The sequence below is a fragment of the Mchenga conophoros genome, linkage group LG6 (assembly GCF_057382185.1).
Source record: "Mchenga conophoros isolate Kocher_MC1m ecotype Shallow Benthic linkage group LG6, M_conophoros_male_GT1.1, whole genome shotgun sequence".
Classification (NCBI taxonomy): Eukaryota; Metazoa; Chordata; class Actinopteri; order Cichliformes; family Cichlidae; genus Mchenga; species Mchenga conophoros.
The window spans coordinates 5,149,773-5,162,631 of NC_140531.1; the positions used below are offsets into that span (position 1 = coordinate 5,149,773).

General features: G+C 40.0%; 1 protein-coding gene across 1 annotated transcript in view; it reads right to left on the reverse strand.

Annotated features, from left to right (window-relative positions):
• The window catches only part of LOC146571934 (voltage-gated delayed rectifier potassium channel KCNH1-like), a 112,635-nt gene extending 101,676 nt beyond the window's left edge, over positions 1–10,959 (reverse strand). The window contains exons 1-3 of the mRNA XM_085275934.1: positions 10,614–10,959; positions 6,688–6,811; positions 6,479–6,585 (exon numbers count right to left, since the gene is read on the reverse strand). Coding sequence (XP_085132060.1) covers positions 6,479–6,585; positions 6,688–6,811; positions 10,614–10,686 — 304 coding nt within the window. The 5' untranslated portion in view covers positions 10,687–10,959. The remainder of the gene's footprint in view (positions 1–6,478; positions 6,586–6,687; positions 6,812–10,613) is intronic.
• Between the last annotated feature and the right edge of the window lie 1,900 nt (positions 10,960–12,859).

Sequence of the window (12,859 nt, forward strand, 5' to 3'; positions counted from 1 at the left end):
TTTTTCATAGGGGTACATACAAATATTGGGGGGTAGCACCAAAAACAGAATTTCATGGGTTTTTTTTATGTTGTTGTCAAATATAAGTTACTTGAAAAATTTGGCAATAGAAAAAAAGAATATGTATAGAGTTAATTTCCTGCTATTAAAGTTGATATCATTGAAAATAGGTACATATGAAAACCAAATAAGATTTTGAAATCCATAATATTCTGTTTTAATTGATCGATTGATTGATTGAAGCAGAAGCTGCTTCTATAAGTGGGAGGGATCTAGCAGAGGTGGCGGATAAACCTAACCTTGGTGTCTATTGTCTTATGTAGTCTGAGAGTTGACTGAATGTAGAGTGGGCATTGTTTGTCCTCTGCGGTGGGGACAGGTGGGCCGCCCTGTGCTCTATGGGGCTTGGTGGTGCTGCTGCTGTGGGCCCTGGTCTGGATTGGTCCAGGCCCCCTGCCCTTGGTAGATTTCGGGAAACAGGGATGCCCATGGGGGTCAGCAGGGGAGCTGGCTCCAAGAATAGGGTACTTTGCCCCCACTGCCAATCCTTTCCGCCCCATCCGCAATTGCATCTCTCCTCCCGCTCCTTCACACCACCACACATGCAGGGCCTTGAGGTACAGGTGCGTCACTGAGGTGCAGGGGAGGCATATGTCCTTTTTCCTCTCCAGGCCACCTGTGCCTCAATTTTATTCCACCACTTAGAGGCTCACATTACTTCCACTCTCATGACGCATACATATTGGGCCTTGGGGATGGGCGTCCAAAAGACGGTCTATTTATTTTGCTTCACCTCTGGTGCTGGTGCTCTCAATTTTAAATACATGTAGACATTGAGGGTTCTTGGGAGGGGCTGTGCTGACACCAGCTGCTGAGTATATGTGAAATGGGGGTGGGAATGTATGTTTGTTTGTATCTGAGTGTGTGCCTGTTTGTCTATGTGTAGAGTGGGGTCTTAGACTCCACCTCTCTCGGAACATCTCAAATAACTAATAAACTAATAAACTATGACAGTCAAATTGACCACTATAGCAATCTGATGGGCTTTTTTCTTGGCCTTCAGACAATAATGCTGATTGAAACAGTGCTGGATAGAACAGGCAAAAAAACAAAACAAAAAGAAAAATGATAAATGAATTCTCACAAAAAAGAAGAAAAATGTTGAGGAAAGACAAATAAGTGTTAGATCTTGTAAGGGTGTGGACTGTTGCCTGTCTCTATGTTGGACCTGAGATGCACCAGTGATCTGTATTGGCATCTGCTTTTCTGCAGCCCTATTACATTAATACCAGGATAGAACAGGATGGCTTGGTGCTAGCAGCAGCAGCTTTCTGTGACTGTGGGGCCTGTTTTTTTTTTTTTGTTTGCCACTTCTTCCACACTAAACTTTTTCTACAAGAAACGTGAGACAACAGCGAAGGTAGGGGAGGCGCCGGTCATATTGAGAGATTTAATTGGGAAATCCACTGTCAGTAATGAAAATGAACCAACGAGCTGCTATCAGTGCTTGTACGGTTGCTACGCAGCAGCCCTTCAGGCTGGCACATCGGCCCAAAAGTGCGATGGCCCACCGGGAAAATGCCTGGTATGCTAGACCAGCCCTGGTGTTTGGTCAGTTATCTTTGTTGTAACCATCCTTCTTCTTATATTGTTGGAAAGCCTGTTTATTTCCCCCTACATTGTGCCACATTTGTAAGGAAAACACATATGAAAATGGAAAATGCACAGTTGCCAAACCTTCTCTGCCAATGCCGAGCAGCTGATTCTACTATACTGTTACACTAGGTGCTGACAATTAGGTAGCTGATTGGTGCATGATACACAGCAACTGTAAGCATGGTCCCTACTACAGTGGTCAGTTGAATTCATTTCAATTCAGTTTTATTTATATATTATTACTTTTGCTGCAGCATTTTCGATCAACTGAAGGCTTTTTGGGGAGTTTTCAAGACAACCTGACAATAATGAATTATTGTCCAGCCTGGAAGAAATAAATGCATAAAGTAGTCTTCTCATACAAAATATTTCTAATTTTAGACATATTGTGCAATCAAAAGAAAACAGTTTAATACAGTATGCACACTGAAGAACATACTGTGGTCAAAAAAGATTCATTTAAAAATGATTCTTCACTGTTACTGGAGGCCAAGGTAATGCCATTCAGAGTAAGTATCTGGTTAGAAACCATGTTTCAAATTTTTTAGGGCAGAGCACAATAACCTCAGTTTTATCTGAATCCAGGTCATCCAGGTCTTTATGTTTTAAATACATTCCTATAGTCTAGCTAATTGGTGTGTGTGGTGTCTGTCTTCATGGATAAAGCTGGGTATCATCTACCTAGCAATGAAAACATATGCTATGTTCTCTAATGATACTGCCTAATGGAATCATGTGTAATGTAAAGAGAAGTGGTCTTAGCACTGAACCCTGAAGTGGAGTGGAGAGGATGGAAAAACGGACCTGCAGTCCAGATCTCAGTGCTATTGAACACTTATGGGATTGCCTTGGGTGTGCTGCTTGTGCCAGATTGGCCAATACACTGGGATGCCATCCCACAGCAAGCTGGCCAGCATGAGCAGTAGTGGTTTTTGATACGGGCGACACAGGCGGTTGCCCGGGGCGGCATCGTGGTGGGGGGCGGCATCACAGGCATCAGGAAAAAAAAAATTGCTCGTACTCATGCTGCCCTGACATCATGCCAGCGCATATTGGGAATGGCATAGGCACCGACCGGTTTTCTATCGCCCATTTGCTGGGAGTAAGGGCGCCCTCCATTTGCGAGGTGCGCCTGCTGCTTGCGGCACAGGGAGGAGAGGGCGGGGGGGTGGTGTATTCTCCGGCTGGCTGGAGCAGCATCTAATAACCAGCTCGCAAAATAACACAAAATAAAAACAAACCAACAAACACGAAAACACCAGACATCATGATACAGACTTACAATTTGCACCGATGTTTTTTCGAAATTCTATAAGCGAAAAGTGAGCGCGAGAGCCCTCGGTGCGCCTGCTCGCTGCTGAAGTCAAAGTAAACTTTATTGTCATCTCCGCTACATACAGTCCAGTATATAGAGAGACGAGACGACGAGGCTCCTGTTACAGCAGTGCAAGTAAACAAACAATAAGAAGAAGAAGAGTAAGAAAATAAATACACACTTTAGGACTCGGGGTAATGGGATCAATAACAATTTATAATTTATAGTTTGATGATTTAAAGTCTCACACACAACCCGTCAAAAGGGGACGGGGCCCTGCTGCTTCCAAATAGAGCACATTTCATTCATAATGTTGTAAATCCAAATCCATTATGTATTCATGATTTGAATCCTGGAATCCCAGAAATAAACCCTAGACAAAGTGAATCTGTGAACTAAGGTGAAGGTTATGTTGTGGTGATCCTCAGGTTGGGGGATGGGTGTTCATACTGGAGTGCAAAATTAAAACCAATGGGAGATGGACAAGAAAAGTTCAAAGCCATCAGGTCCTCAGTTTAGAAAAAAGAGAAAAGAAGAGGAGGAGAAACGAGCAAAAGATGCAGGTAAGCAGATGTGTCATTGGATTATGTCATGTATCCTGAAACAATCAGAATCTTTATTAATCCCTAAGGACACTATATGGGTTACAGTTGTTCCAAGAAGAAATGGTAAAAATAGTAACAGTAACAGACTAAACTCCAAACAATACATTATGTTACAGATTTTAATATTAATTAGTCAGTGTCAGTTGTTGATTTGTCCTGTTCTCATTGTATGACAAATTATGATGGCTGTTTGGTAATCATTTGCATACTATGCTACTATGCATACTCTCTCTCTCTTCATATGTGTGTGTGTGTGTGTGTGTGTGTGTGTGTGTGTGTGTGTGTGTGTGTGTGTGTGTGTGTGTGTGTGTGTGTGTGTGTGTGTGCAATCCAGTACAATTCACCAATTCGGTACAATGGTACAATCCTTAACATGTTTTGTGTGTGTGTGTGGGGGGGGGGGGGGGCAGAGGTTAGTGCTCGCCCAGGGCGCCAAACAGGCTAGGACCGCCACTGAGCATGAGTGAGGATGAATAAACTGTTAAACTCTTAATATTTCTTGTTTCTTTAGACTAATCATCCAACCACCAAAGAGGAGTCAATTGGAAAATAACCTGTTTGGCATTGGCAGAGATGATATGCCAAGGTTTTCATTGATACAACCCACATACTCAACTCTGCTGCTCAACAAACCAATTAAATTTCCTTATAAATGTTACACCATTTAGAGGAAATGTGTTTTCCAATGGTATAAAATCTACTGCCAAGAAGCACTGTTACAACAAAGAAATATTCAATAATGGCAAGTGCCTAAAAATGGAATGTTAAATGCTGCATCCCATGGAAAGACCAATTTCAAGCTTTGAATTTGAAAAGTAAACGTATGCGATCTGCAGCTATACATAGCTCAGTGGCATTAGCTTGATATCTTCTATTCTAATTATGTTATTTGCTCCCAAATAGAGAGATTTAAATTTCACCGATAACTTTCTATCCAGGCAGAAAAAAAAGAACAATATTTTTTTCACTGATCCTTTACACAAAACAACCCCTAACTATACAACTTGTCACCAACAGAGAAAAAGATAACATGGGAGCCAAGAAAGCCCAGTTTTTTTGTTGATATGCAGCCTCCAGCAGCCTTGACCTATTGCAGCATACCTAAACAAGTGTTCTGGGTCACCTGATCCAACCATAAATTTTATCAAAAAGGAAAGTTGTTTAGTATAATCTTACAACTTAGAAGAATCAATACCATTTTAAAACCAAAGTCTTGTTAAATACTAAGTTATTTTGTATGATGTGTGAAGTTTGCTTTAGGTGGTGTTATGCTTATAAAAATATATAAAAACACAGAAATAAAAAATAAAGGAACCTTCACCTTCTGAATTCTTTATCAAATACTTTTTTTTTTTTTACTGGCAAAAGTTGTTTGCAAATGTAATAGGCTAGGTCAGGGGTCAGCAACCCGCGGCTCTTTAGTCTTTATTTTGCGGCTCCGGGTGGTTTGGGAAAATAAATTAGAAGTATTTAGCTGAAGTGTATTTTATTTGTGTTTAGTTCTTTTTTTAACTTGTAGTTCTAAATTGGAAGATTATTGTGATTTTGAAATATAAAAATAAAATTATATCTTATTATTTTTTCATCGCTCAAAATAAGCGTCACACTCGCGGAAGCCGGTGTACCCGCCGAAACGCTGTGCGTTTATCGAGACTTTCAACCCCAGGAAGGCCAATCGTGGATCTTCGGATCCACATTATGTCAGCAGCTGTTCTCCACCGTGAACTATGTTAAAAACAAACACCGCTCACGCCTCACAGACGACAGCTTACAGTCCTGCGTAAAGATGAAAGCCCCGATTTGCAGACGCTGTGCGCAGAGGTTCGGGACCATAAGTCTTATTGTAAACATATCACGGCAGACCTGACGATGTTTGCATGATCATGCTTTTCAGCATCTCTTTATTGACCACTTTTCACACACGGTTGCTGACGCATACAGCCAGCTGTAGCTTTTCAACAGCAGAGAGGGCACAGACTTTAAGGCAGCGAGGCGTGATTGCGGGTCCCGCTCAGGTGCGTCTGCCTCCCCTGCAGCGGCGCTGCAGACCACGCCCCGCCACACACATTAACCAGGTAAAATACATATTTAGGCAGAATTTTGCAAATATCAAATTTTTTTTTGCAGCATAGTGCTTTTTTTTCAAATTATTTTTTAAAAGTCAGGTCAAGGCTCCAAAAGCCCAAAGGCGATATAAGGGTGGCGGCTCACAACAGCTTTTGTTTGCTGGATCATTTTAGTTCAGCTGGGTGTCTTTCCTTTTGTTATATTTCTTTAAGAGTTCAAAATGTGTTATTTACATGAATAAAATGTCATTTTCTCTGTAGCACTTCATGGATTTCATAAGCAACACAACTTAGTTGCTCTGTGGATTCTTTTAAAAAGCAGTTAAAAAATATTCTGTTCAAACAAGCCTTTTGTTGATCTACGTATTTTATATTCTTTACATTATTTACATTTGATCTTTTACATTGTGTATAATGTCTATTGATTGTATTGTTTATTTTAATATTTGTGTACAGCGCTTTGTGACTGCCTGTCTGTGAAAAGCGCTTAATAAATAAACTTTACTTACTTTAGTTGTTCACACAAAGCATAAAGGTAAAAAAAACAATATATAGTGTTATCTTCATTTTAGATGTCAAAAAGTATTTGCGGCTCCCAGTGTTTTCTTTTGCGTGGAAACCAGGTCCAAATGGCTCTTTGGGTGTTAAAGGTTGCTGACCCCTGGCTAGGTAATTAAAAGGCTGTGAGCTTTTAGCATGGTGTGTCCCAGATTAGCATATATACAATTTCTAGATTTCTTGAGATCCTTAGGTATCTGGGTTTTTGAGGAAGCAGTTCATACAAACATTTTTGGATGCAGCTTACACGGTCATATCCAGTACTATTAAATACTCACGGTTTTTCTTGTACATCAGAATCTCAAAAGAGTTCATCTCGTAGTTCTCAAAGGTCTGTCGAACCTTCTCACTCATTTCCTTGTCTGTCAGCTCTCCATACATGAAGCTGCAGAGGAAAACCAAGTATTTGCATTGATACAGTACACATTTACTTGAGACAATCAGTCCTCAATAATCCATGCGGTGGTATCCATGTGTGTTGTGGTACCTGCAGGTGCTGCTCTTTTGCATGACCTCAGCACGATGGTAGCCAGAGAGTTTACAGAAGCCATCATTGCTATAGACGATAGGCCACTCCACGATCTGAGCGTTTCCCAGCACAAAATTGGTATCTGACCACAGAAACCAATAAGTGATAGTCTGCCCTACTTCGCAACATCACATGACTGAAAAATTATATGAATCCAGCATACACAATATTTCTCCACATTTCACGAGGGCTACAACAACTAGTTTAAAAAATGCCCATTGCAGCCTTCCAGAGTCCACATTATTCTGATAAAATATTTTGGTTGTTCAATAGCACCAAACCCAATAGAGAAGCTAAGTTAAGCTAACTATTACGTAAGTAATTATTGCTAATCAATTAAGTGGTAAATTAAACTAATAAATAATTGCCTCACTTTTACACCTGTAAAATCAGTGTTAAACTAATTATGATGATTCTTTTTATTTAATAACCAACTGGCCTACACTTAATACCTGTGCTATTAAAAGACAGTCATTTTTCAATTCAGTTCAATTCAGGTTAATTTATAAAGTGCCAAATCACAACAGTGTCCTCCACGTGCGTTTTATTGTAAGGTTGGGACCCTCTGATAACAGAGGGGAAACCTCTAATAGTGGATGGGAATTAATAAGAATTTATCAATTCCAATACCATTATTATTGGTATGGATAAGTGATATTACTTATTGATTCTCTTACTGATTTGTTTGTTACCTGTTGAAGTTCAGGGTCTAGTTGCTGGACCAGGGATGGGATTCACTCAGCTTTAACATCAATCTAGGTTTTTAGCTAGCTTAGTGTTAGCATGTTGTCTGTGCAGGTACTTGCAAAGAGCCGAATTTGTGTTGGCAGCAAAATGTGTTTGTCCTGGATGGAGGTTCCACTTACTCTTGTATTTTTGTCCTTTTGTGAATTAAAAATAAAAGTAATGTCTATATCCACCTTTAAGAATGTGCCAAAATCAGCTGATTGTAGTACAAGTGCAAGTGGAATCAATGAGCAGGCACACAGACTAACAGTTCAAAGGAATTGAACTCCTGGGAACTGGTTCTTGATTCCCATCCCACCCCCAACAATCAGATGTTCTATGAGGAAATAAGGCGACGGCAGAAAAGAAAAACTCTTTTTTTTCTGCCCCACATTCTACTTTTACCTCAGGAACCAGAGGCTAAGAAAGTAATTAAGTAAGTAACATTTATTTATAAAGCACTTTTCACAGATAAAATATGGATGGTAAAATGGGGCCTGATTATTCAAGACCTTACATAAGGAGAAGCACGTTGAAATTTGATTCTGGATTTAACACGAAGGCAATGAAAAGAAGCTACTATGGGGAAAATACTGTCTTGCTTGTTACTTCCTCTAAGTACTCTAAGGAGCTTGGAAAGAAAAGCGTCTGGACTTCTTTAAGTTGCTTGAAGACGTTTCGCCTCTCATTGCTCTCAGGCGGTGGTTTACGACACTAATTGTCTGCCATCTATAATCCAGTTTTGAGATCCCTTCCCAGACGCCTTAACGCCCACTCACATCCTGGGCCATCTGACCTCAGGAAATCACATGATAGGGTGGGGCTAGGTTTCACAATGAGCTCACCCGAAACCTTGGCTGATTGTGACCTACACCCATTTTCACACCTTGGCTCATGTGATTAGGTAGAGGATCATTATTGGGTCAATTGTCCCTCATGGTGGGTTACTTCCACAGATCTTAAATCTGGGACTCTCCACCATTTGACCATAGAACTGAAGAAGCTTCTCGGATGAGAGGTGAAACGTCTTCAAGCAACTTAAAAAAGTCCAGACGCTTTTCTTTCCAAGCTCCTTTGACTACAATGACCTGGATGACTGATAACCTTCACGGACATCTTCCTCTAAGTACTCTATTTTTCTTCTATTATTGTCTTAGGGTCTTTACAATATAAAAGTGCCTTGAAGTGACTGTTGTAAATTGACATCATATAAATATAATGAATGAAAACTCAAGTCATTAAAGTTGCTTATCTTTTCCAGCACGGTCATGGTCTTGGCACTGGATTTAGTGTGCTGCATTCCTTCTTGAGTCTTCATGAATGTCTTTTGTTAATATATAATTAGAGATGCAGTTACCCCCTTTTACTGAATAATGGCTGGTGTAATTCAAAGCATGTCTAGAGGAACTTCCTAGCATTTAAATTAGTGCCTGGTGATATGAAAAAAAAAATATCCATCCATCCATCCATCCATCCATTTTGCAAGTATCTTTTCGATACCAATGCAGCACATTTACATTTCCTAGTATAAGCAACAATGGGACAAGTCTGGGCATTTCTGAGAGAGCACTAGCAGCAAAAAAGGGATTTACTTTAACAACCAGTACTTTGCAAAACATTCAAGAAAATTGTTTCTTGTGAAACTTGGAACCACAAACTGATTATTATTATTATTATAAATGTAGAGTAGTGTCAGTTTGAATTAAGGCAGCTGAGTAATTTTATTCAATTCAGTGAGGTGTGATGGTAATGTTAGCTTACAGCAAAGGTAAATGTAGAATGTTACTATACAGGCTGTGATTTAGTAAAATAATTATTCCCCCCGATTAGTGTGGCTTTAGTTAAAGCAAATACGCCCATAGAGAGCAGCGAGTAACAATTAGAAAATGTTCTTAGTTTTATAGTGTACATATTATTTATTGATGCAATTTGCACTTACGTACTTTTGCTGTTTTTAAGTGACTTCATTTGTACTTTTCTTTGTTTTTAGAAGTAGGGTGGACCCTGGATAACTGGTTTCTTTCTCTTGTTACAGGCCTACACACCGCTGCTGTCTTGTACCCTTTGTTGCTTTGTTGCTGTTGTGTTTGACTGGCATCGATTGGTTCCTTGTTCTATAGTGCTTTAGTGTTAACAGTTTGTTATATTTTAATCATGCTTTTAGTTGTACTGCTAATAATTGTATTTTAAACGGTGTGTGTGTGTGTGTTTGTATTCCTGTATATAATATTTCCTGAATTTTGTGTTCTGTATTGCTTGATATGCATGTTTATTTTAATTTTCTTTAGTGAAGACACAGCTGCTTGCAGGGGGAGGGGGGCTAGGCACGTGTGGTGGAATTCCCTTTTGTGGATTGGAGTGTACATACCGGGAAACAAGTATAACGGGCCATTTAAGTTGCAGTGAGAGTGGCAGTGAGGATTTCAGAAAGATTGCACGGGTGAGTGATTGGTGGCACCCTTGGTCCCTCCTCCCTGTAGGTTGCCTTCAAGTGGCTAGTCTCCACCATTTTAGTTAACTATTTTCTTGAGCTGCTATTTTAACCAAGGGCAGCATCATGGCAGTGAACCTGGTCCTTTAAAGTAATGTTTATTAATAAAGTGTCTTAACGGTTTGGTACTGTCAGCCCTGCTATTTAGTTTGTTTTTATTCTCTGCAGCTCTAAATTGGTAGTTGTTTATCTAATAAACTTTGCTCTATGAAATTGATTTGCCTTACCCCTACTTGTTAATAAGGAGCCTATGTGCCTTTTGTAACTGTTACAACGTGTGAATATATATATATATATATATATATATATATATATATATATATATATATATATATATGTGTGTGTGTGTGTGTGTGTGTGTGTGTGTGTGTGTGTGTGTGTGTGTGTGTGTGTGGGGAAAGTGAGGGAGAGCGAGAGAGAGAGAGAGAGAGAGAGAGAGAGAGAGGAATAGCCATCACTGAAAGTAAAGAGCTACCATAATAAATTTAAACCATAATTACTTGTGGTTTCAGTACTACTTAGGTTTTTAGCAATTGCCCGTGTGTGTTTATGTGGCTATGCCTGAAGGCGAAATGAGCAACAAAATCACAAAACATTATATATAAGAAATATATTATCACCATTTGAAGCCAGGTGCAGAACAGATCAGAACCGGATCGTATCTTACCGTTGGACCGGCGGACGATGTTCTCTAGAAACGTGTTCTGAGGGGCCACGAGACCCCGCCGTCCTCTCGCCATCCTGCCGTCCTTCTGCAATGAGCAGAGCGAGCTGCTTCCTGCCGCTCACATATTACATATAAACACGAGCTTCGCACGCTGTATAGTATGTGCTTGTGCTCGCTCTCTCCCCACCTCAGCAGGCTCGCTATTGGCAGATTATTGCTGCACAAGCTTCGAGATGGGCCAGAGACTGGCTGTGATAGAGCGAGCTTCAAACATATGTGGGGAGAGAGGGTGGATGCCAGAGGAGTGAGAGAGGCGTATTGATGCTTTATACAGTGAGCATTACATTATCATCACGTCACTGATTGTAATTAAAAACACTGCAGACATAATATTTCGGTATTAAGAAAACGTACCACAGTAAGTAATTGCACCTGTAGTGAAAACAAATGTGTGTTGTTGTTTTTTTACTTTATGCTGAAAATGTAAAGTGGGGCCACCTAAACGGAACCAATGTGCTTCAAAGTGTTGCACCTGGGTTTCCCGAGGTGAGGGATTTCGCTCGCTTTTCCAAAGAGAAATAGTTTTCAAGTCTTCAGCCAGGTTCACCGTTTTTTCTAAGTGAAAAAACTTAGAAATACAGTGAAATCTCTCTCTCTCACACACACACACACACGCACAAGGACTACGTTTGTAAGCTATACCGCATTTCTACTGTACCGAGTTTGCGGCCATGTGATCGTAACTGGAAAAGGCACTATGATATTGTGATAGTGCGCATTTATTTTCGGCACGACAGCTGTGCCATTTGTCTGTTTGTCCCATTTTAATAAACCACAATTTCGGCTGTGATAGTTGCAAAGGCTGGGTCGACATGAGATTGAACTTTATGGATTAAGAATCAGATGATACCCAAGATCATATGTGTCTTACAATAGACGAGCGAATACTTGAATGCATAAGAACACATTCACATGAGATACAACTTATCTGGAAAGTATGTTTAAAAGATGTTCAGTTTGTGAATTTATTTATTCATGTTGGTGTAACTGCAATTTACTGATCTTGTCAAAGGAGAAATAGAGTGAAATAAAATAGATTTATATTTAACACAAAATGAAGCCTACGTGTTATTAGTTCTACAGGTGTTGAGTACTAGTGGTACAGATTTGATAAAGAAGTTATTGATACAGAGGCTGTGCTGTAAATAAGAATGTTTCCATTTTGCCAATAACTGAATGCCTGTTTAATGGCGATTACTGTAAAAATCAATTTATTTCATTAAAAAAGGCCTAATAACTTTTTGACAGAAGGTTAGCAGGCTATGCTGCTTGTTTTTAGAATTTTTCTTATAGTGCAAGTATTTTGTGACTTTTTTTTCCATCTTGTTCAAAAGTTATATTCAAAAGTTTTAGAGAAGAGCGCTCTCTCTTTCTCTCTCTCTTTCATCCCTCTCACCCTTCCTCCCCAGGGCTGACAGAGCTGTTGCCATGGTGAAGTGGGAGGAGTTGTCTGCTCTTATCTTGCAGGACAAGCCCAGTGCAGAAGATGAAACATGACCAAGGGATGGACAAAGACCATAAAGGGAGGGCCAAGTTTAAACCCTTGCCTTGGCCCAACTTTTTTAACCAATCACATTAATGCCTTTATTGTTCCATATTACAAAAATTCTGTTCAATAGGCAGTGGCATCCTTTCCAGTTTGTCTGATGCCAATAAATACTTAATAATCAATTGTGAAAACTTGAAAATTGTTTGGCAGTCCTTACTACTTTGCAGGCATTTGTGGTGCATAGCACTGGCATTACTGTACTGGTCAAGATATTGTCCACAATGCAGCTGTAGACACTGCTGAGGATTTTAGGCAACATACCAGACTACTTGGTATTACACGTCCTCACTGATGTAGATACCCAAGCAGCTTACCCTCTCCACTTCCAGCTCCCAGATGACCGGTGGCAGGTGGAATCTCCTCTTCTTCCACTATGATCTCTTTTGTCTTGGCTGTGTTGAGAGTGAGGTTGTTGTTCTCGCACATAGACATCAGACCTCCCTTCTGTAGGTTGCTTTGTATGTACTGTGTCCTATCAGGATGGTGTTGTCCACAAACTTTAAGATGATGTTATCTTTGTGATAGGTAACACAGTTGTTGGTGAACAGAGTGTAGCGGATGGGACTGAAAATGCCTCTTTGTGGTGGAGTGCCCATGTTTATAGTAATACCGGCTGAAGGTTTATTACCAACACTGA